The sequence below is a fragment of the Rattus norvegicus genome, chromosome 17 (genome assembly GCF_036323735.1).
Source record: "Rattus norvegicus strain BN/NHsdMcwi chromosome 17, GRCr8, whole genome shotgun sequence".
Taxonomy (NCBI): Eukaryota; Metazoa; Chordata; class Mammalia; order Rodentia; family Muridae; genus Rattus; species Rattus norvegicus.
Window position 1 is genome coordinate 66,176,301 of NC_086035.1, and position 7,904 is coordinate 66,184,204.

General features: G+C 42.8%; 1 protein-coding gene across 1 annotated transcript; it reads left to right on the plus strand.

Moving 5' to 3' along the window:
- The first annotated feature begins 1,623 nt into the window (after positions 1 to 1,623).
- Positions 1,624 to 7,531, plus strand: LOC102550988 (isopentenyl-diphosphate delta-isomerase 2-like). Its single transcript, XM_039096390.2, has 4 exons — positions 1,624 to 1,849; positions 2,813 to 2,905; positions 3,338 to 3,468; positions 6,754 to 7,531. Exons 1-4 carry the CDS (start codon positions 1,708 to 1,710, stop codon positions 7,069 to 7,071), a joined length of 684 nt encoding a protein of 227 aa, XP_038952318.2. The 5' UTR covers positions 1,624 to 1,707; the 3' UTR covers positions 7,072 to 7,531.
- Positions 7,532 to 7,904: the final 373 nt, after the last annotated feature.

The window sequence follows — 7,904 nt, forward strand, 5'->3', positions numbered from 1 at the left end:
GTCCTGTTTTTTGTGCATGTCTTTCCCCAGGTGGATACTTACTAGTGGTTCGGTTGTGTCTTGAAATGTGTGCTATTATATTAGTATCTAGAAAGGATTTTTCTAAGAGAATCTTACTTACCCTGTTCATGAATGTATTTTTCTAGCTCTTTTATATTTCCTTTGTTTTTTATAATTTTGCCCTGTTCCATGGCACTGGAGATAGTTGATGCCTGGAACATTTGTTCAAGGGTTGAAGAAAAGAAGAAGAGAACAGATTGCACAAGGAAGGCGACAGGATAAAGTGAGACACAGAGAGACTAGGGCAAGGCTTCCTGTTCAAAACACTAAGACTTAGAGACCTCCTAACTGTGGCCCTTTCACACCCGAAGGTCCCAGGTCAGCCTGGACATCACCACCACAATTTCCAATAGCCAGGAGTGATTCGTATCTTTCACTCTAGAAAGTCCTTTGCTGAGGAAGTCGTCAATATATTTTTTAAATTCTTCCTCCCCACCCCTCTTGGATTTTTGCTCCATCCCATGCTCTGAGATCTAGCTAAGCAGCCTCTTCCCCGAGACAATGATTTTGTAGGGAAATAAGAGGATGAGGATGGACAGCAGAATTGAATTACAAAGTCTTTAATGTGACTGTTTGCTTCTCTTACTAACATACGTTTGCTGTACACAATAATGGGTCTCACTCTGACATTTTCTATACCTACATAAGGAATTGACTGTATTTACCACCCCCTTCATATTTCTTTAAAGAGGGCAAAAGCCGGACATAGGGACCCGTGCCAAACTTACTGGTCCTTAGGAGGCTTTTGCAGAAGGCTAATGAATTAAATTGATCCCAACTTGGATTACATAGAAAAACTGTCTTGGACTTACAAACAGGAGGGGAAAGAAAATAGAAACACTTGGTCAAAATAATTGTTACTGACAATATGTTCTTAGAAAATCCATCTGGACATTGTTAAGGTTTGTATATGCTCGGGCAAGGGAGCGGCACTATTAGGAGGTGAGGTCCTGTTACAGGTGTGTCACTGTGGGTGTGAGCTTTAAGACCCTCATCCTAGCTGCCTGGAATCTAGTATCCTGCTAGCAGCCTTCAGATGAAGATGTAGAACTCTCAGCTCCTGCACCATGCCTGCCTGGATGCTGCCATGTTCCCGCCTTGATGATAATGGACTGAACCTCTGAACCTGTAAGGCAGCCCCAATTAAATGTTGTCTTTACAAGACTTGTCTTGCTCATGGTGTCTGTTCACAGCAGTAAAACCCTAACTAAGACAGACAGTAAGAGGGAGACACTAGCCTTTCTATGGGTGAACATGACTTTCTGGAAAGACTATATAGAATGTCTCCAGGTCTGTTCCAACCGCCAGGCCTTCATTTTGAAATATGTCACAAACAGCATTACATGTACTTTTCCTCGGCATTCATTCATTTTGTGGAGATTTACCTTTGGGTCATCTTTGAAAAGACTCAAGGGACCTTGAGGGCTATGTTCTCACTCAGAAAGTCATCAAGAGCTTCTCTACAGAAATATGCAATTGGAAACATACATGCCCCGTTGGTACCTAACAACGATATTGCGTCCATAGATAGTGTTTTCTGTCATTGAGGGATGAAGCTGTGTGATGACCTTGGAGGTGTCTGATAACGAATAGCAAAACAGTAGATGGTGCTACTCTTTTACACAGGTCGGATCACAGCTAGCAGACATGGCTGATGTCACTGTTGACTGGATCGATAAACACCAGCTGGAGCGTTTAGATGAGATGATGATTGTTGTTGATGAAAACGATAAGGTCATTGGTGCAGACACTAAGAGGAACTGCCATCAGAATAAAAACATTGAGAAAGGTAGTTTTGTTTTGTCTACTGTGCAATAGTTTCTCCCTCTCCCTCTCCCTCTCCCTCTCCCTCTCCCTCTCCCTCCCTCTCCCTCTCCCTCTTCTTCCTCTCCCTTTCCCTCTCCCTCTTCCTCTCCCTATCCTTCTGTCTCCTTTTCTCTTCTCACTCCCTCTCCATTCATTCCCTCTTCCCTCCCTTTCTCCTCCTCTCCCTTTTTATTTGATAAAGAGGCAAAGACGAAAATGAGGAGGCGACTTGGACAGAAGATTGTCTGTTTAAACCATCCAGCATCAGAATTCTGAACCTTATAGGCAGCTGCGCACTTCCCTCTAAAATCCTATGGGATAAGAATCCTGTGAGGATCAAAAAGAATTCCCCCTCCTGAACCTCAATCGTGTTTTCAAGCCCTATCACGGGGGTATTGGATTATCTAGGTGTTATTTGTTTGTTCTGAGACAGAGTCTCATGGTGCAGTCCTGGCTGGTCTGAAACTTGCTAGGAATTACAGGCAGACCTGAAACTCACAGAGACCTGCCTACCTCTGCCTCAAAACTTCATGGATCTCCAAGGCCAGCTGAACGTACCAATTTCTCCCAACTCTCCTTTTTCCTTGTCTTTCTTCCCATTTAGACATTTCCCCTCACCTCCACTCTGTCACTTGACTTTAAGTGTCCATTTGATGCTCAGAGTTGGTCCCAAATCTATACCGAGGTCTCTTTTGTCCCAGTTACAATAATCCTGAATAAAATCTTTGTGTGCGGATTTTGCTTCGCTAGCATCTAGATCTGGTTTTCCCTCACAAGTTTGTCAAATAAGTTTTAATAGCTAGATGGTATGAAACCTTGGTCCTATGAAGCATGCAACTGCTAGAAGCATCTAGGTCTCTTTGGAAACATGGAGATTGAAGACAGGATGCAGGCAACCGTCACAAGTCTGTCACGCATGCGCACACGAGGACCTTTGCCTTTTCAGGGCTGCTGCACCGAGCCTTCAGTGTTGCTTTGTTCAACTCAGAGAAGAAAGTTCTGATTCAGCGCCGAGCAGACACGAAGCTTACCTTCCCTGGTAGGTTCACAGTGGCTTAACAAGAACAGGCCTACGCGATTTGATTCAGTGGAATCTCCAACACAACTCTCTCTTCTCTCTTTCTCTTCCTCGCTTCTTCCCCTCCCAAAGGGAGAACTGTGCTGGCTTGGTGTGATCTGTCCAGGAATTTCAACTAACACTTAGTTTTTCAACTAACAACATCACAGCCCTGGAAGCAAGGACCCTGACTCCCTTCCCTTCTCTCCTCTCTCATGCCTTGATGATCCTGTGAGGGCTGCAGTTCTGTTGCAACTATTGTATCTCCAGGGACAAATAAGAATATTGTTTCTCGGGGCTGGGGATTTAGCTCAGTGGTAGAGCGCTTACCTAGGCACAAGGCCCTGGGTTCGGTCCCCAGCTCCGAAAAAAAGAACCAAAAAAAAAATTGTTTCTCATGTGTCTTTTCTCCAGGGTACTTTAGTGATTCCTGTTCTAGTCATCCACTGAGTAATCCTGAAGAAATGGAGGAGAAGGACGCCTTGGGAGTGAAGAGGGCAGCCCTGAGACGGCTGCAGGCTGAGCTGGGCATCGCCCAGGAGCAGGTAGTCATGTCTGTGCCACTGGCCTCAGCTCCCCCAGAGGCTGTGAGAAAGAGGTGGTAGGGCTTGGCGAATTCGATATCTGGGCAAGGTCAAATCTACTGAGGAATCTGGCTTTTGGGAAAACTCTGAGGTTTCACAAAATATGCAAATATGCACTGAAAAGAATGTCTAGGATTGGCTGTGCACATCCCTTCATTTATCCACTGGAGCAGGGGCTCGAGAGGTGATAGATATTTTCCATAGAAAACTGCTGAGCTTGCATGGTGATCTCTGAAATAGGGGGTGGAATAGTTTCTTCTTTAAAGGATTCAGGCCATTTCAATGGGTCTAACTAAGATTTAGTTGTCTAAATTAAGGTATAGAAAAAAAAGGCCAACAATCTCAACAGCAAATCGACAAATGAGTGAACCCGAGTTCATAACACAAGTGCAAATAGCCTGTAAGTCTTTAATGTTCTTTGTCCTTGGGGGAAATATAACTGAAGAACTGAAATACACTGAGGTTCTGTCTTATTACTATCAAAAATGGCTTCTTGGGAAGAATGGCAAATGCTGACAGAGATGTGGTTAGAAAGAAAGAAGCCCTCTTATTCTGCTAGTGGGGTGTAAACTAGTGTATCCACCATGGAAATCAGCATGGAAACTCCTCAAAAAAAATAGAATGAAGACTTCTATAGGAAATACTTATTATCTCTTGCTATGTGAGAAGCTACTCCCACCTCTGGACCCTCACTTCATCCTTGACTTTGGACCTACAAAAAACTATAAGGTTTCCACACTAGTACAATGTCTTTGGAACCAATAGTAGTAGATTTCAATGAGACATGGAATAAAAGCCCAACTGACCGAAGCCATCGTGTTAGAATATGTCAAGAGAGCAATGTGGAATGACCAACTCTTACCTGGGCTTTATGCGTGGTCTACCCTGAACTTCGTAGAGAAAGAGTTTACAAAGGTACCAGGTGGTTTGTCTGGTTTTGGTTTGGAAAACATGTTGTACATTGGCACAAGAGCATCCTGGAGACTGAGAAATGAGTCCTAGGCAGACAGTGGTAGCCAGGTTGAGATTAAAGGGATTGCTTAAATAGGTGTGTCATTACCCAGTTTAGTAAAAAGGATAAGTTGACAGAAGCTGATCTGGCAGAAAGAGCAGAGCCAAGGTTAGACACGCGGCACCAATCCATGGTTGAACTCCTTCAAACCACCCTTTCCCAGAGCTGCTCCAAGAAATCAAAATGACTGTGGTGGAGAAGACCCAAACCAGACAGAAATCCACAGGTTGTTAACTCCTTGGCTCACGCTGAAGAGTTTAAGGGACTTTTTTCTCTTAAAGTTTTTTTTTAGGGAATCTTGGAGTCTCCCTTTCCAACTGAAGCAGGGGGTTATTGCAAGCAAGAAACTTCATGTTTATTATAAAAAAAATCAAATTATCACCACATAGGAAAAAGGTTCTAGGTGGACTAAAAGATAAAGAATTTCAGTGTTGAAAATCCATACAAGTTCGTATACTAAAGTGATCATGAGTATCCCCAACGGACAACAGCAGGCCCCTTACAGTTCTTGCATGTGGAATGCCATATTACTTGCCAAGAGAAACATGACATGGCAAACATGTATGACTTACACCACGCCGTGTCTACTGGTTTACCTCATAATGACTCAGGAACAGAGGACTCTCATCCACAGCAAGGGCCTGGGAGTGATTACGGAAAACACGCCAACACTACATGGACAATGACTTTTGGAAGTACGTGGTAAATTTGTCCAACGTATCAACACAGCTTTGAATGTTGATCAGCATTTTACGAGTGCTCTAGATAAGGCCTCTGAGTCCTTTGTAAATTTCTGAGGACTCAAGTCTGTTTGCAAAGTGCATGAAGCACTTGCCACGAGCTGAGACAACTGGCTAAAGAAGTCAGCAAGGATAGAGAAGGCAGAGGAGAACAGATTAAACAGCTCTGTCACCGATTAAATCTATTGATGATAAATATGTCTTCCAAAGTTTTAATGAAATAATTATTGGCAAAATCAAGACACAGTAGTAGGTTGAAGAACTGTCTTTTAAATAGCAGTCCTTCAGGCTGGCTCGGGGCCTCTCGATAAGGCTTCCTCTTCCATATCTGCACCTCAACATGAGCTAGAAGAAAGAGACACAGATGTTTGGGTTATTCTATAACTGTCTATGCCAAGCAGTTGCCAAGCATCATCTTCTCCAGTATCAGTGTGGGGGCCCCTGTGTTCCCATGAGAAATAAAGCAAGCCCGAGCCCTATTTAGCAGCCCCTGTTTCCCTTCTTTTTACACCAGTGTTGTGTTGTGAGTACCAAAGAAAATGCCTAGAGATGATGCAAGCTCATGCCACTCCCTATGGCACATCTGAAAACTTCTAAGAAAAATGGCAAAGAGTGCTGTGGAAGTATATCTCTCCCCTTCATGTCTGGAGTTCATACGGGTCTTATATCTTTAATGTATATTAAAGGGCATGGGGTGAAACTTAAACATCATAACCATTACCCTAATGATTACCCTAACTACATTGAAATGCCAAACAAGATGTTGCTGCTTGTTAAGAAAAAAAAAGACTTCCATTTGAGCTGGTTCTATAGCTCTTGTACACAGGCCCATAGGAGTCCTTATACACATACAACAAAGATACATGTGTATGTTTCTTGGGACAGTAGTCACAGCACTCAAATTGTAGAAGTAGACTGGATTGGATGTATGAAAGGTTGATATTATTTAAAACAAATGTGGGGGATATGTGTGTGTAATATATTCTTTTAAAAATATTTTAAAATTTATTTTATCATTAATTTATGTGTGTTATCATCACACCAAACAAAACAAGACTAAGAAAGACAATTATCACATTTTCTTTCATAAACAGAATCTAGATTTGTGTGTTTGTGTGTTTATCTGTGTGTACGTGTGTTTGTCTCTGTGTGTGTCTGTGTGTGTGTCTTTATGGTGAAAACAGAAGATTGGTGGTTATGAAAGAGGGTAACAACAAGAAGTGTAAAAAGAGGCAAGTGGTGTTAAACGGTGTGTGTGTAAAGTATATTTTACACGTGTGTGAATATACTGTAAAAAATCCATCATTTATAAAATATATTACAATCACAAAAAAATGAACAGATCAGTCAACCAAATTAAGCTTTAATCAATTACCAACTACTAAACAAAGTTGTTAATGTCTCTTGAGAACACATATATTTGCTTTTATTTCTCCACGTATTCTGCATTTTACACCATTGCATTTGTTCTCATTGTATCCATTTCTATCACAGGTTTCTCTAGAGGACATCGTGTTTATGACAAGGTATCATTATAAGGCAAAATCTGATGCAGTCTGGGGAGAACACGAAGTTTGTTACCTTCTGCTTATCAAGAAAGACGTCAAGATCTGTGCAGATCCAAGTGAAGTCAGTAGCTTCAGCTACCTGACTCGAGAGGAACTGGAAGAGCTCCTAGAAAGGGGGGCCCGGGGTGAAGTCCAAGTCACCCCCTGGCTGAGATTCGTCGTGGAGCAGTTCCTGTATGCATGGTGGCCTTACTTAGATGAAGCGACCAAGTTCATAGAGCTTGACAAGATATACAGAGTATGAGGAACAGGAAATCAGACACTGGCTGTGAGGATGCCCCAGTCCAGCACTGAGCTCAGGGCAGACCCACAGCTCAGATGTTAGCTATGCACCCGGACCAAAACAGGGAAAGGACTCTTCTTTTCCAGAAAGCCAAAAATCATTATCATTATCTCTGAATCTTCTTTTCTTTTCTTTCTTGACACAGAGCTATGTATCCCAGACCAGCCTCAAACTTCTCGTGTAGCCAAGGATGACTTTGAATTTCTGATCCTCCTGCCTAGACTTCCTCTGGCCCTTGGATTCCAGGCACACACCAGCATGCCTGCTCGGTGCTGGAGGCTGAACCTGCAGCTTCACGTACAGCGCGCAAACATGCTACCAACAACCAATCCCATCCCGTGGTTTCTTGCCTTTTTTCCCCCAGTTGCTTCATTTCTTTATTTTCAACTGCCTCGGTGTGAGAAAGAAATGCATTGTTTTCCCCAAATTAGAAACAGAGGAACTAAAGAAGAAAAGATCCCCTAAAGATAGAGCCGATGTCAACGTTGTAAGAACTGAAGTTACACAACCACCGGAGGCAGCCCTTGAATGGCGGGCATGCCAGTCCTCTCAAAGGCCTGAGGCTTTGTGTGGAGGAAACCGTAAGAACATTAAATCCAGAATAATCTGTTAAGCACCCAAATTTGGCAAGACTAGAGTACTTAGCTAATACTTAACTTGTATCCTGCTCTGACTTGCAGCCACTGGATAGATAACCTGTCCGGTGGGAGCCTCTGTCTTCACTGCTATGCTAACTATTTGTATAGAACACAGTCACGTAGTCAAACTCAAATCAGTTGGGTAAATGAGTGAGC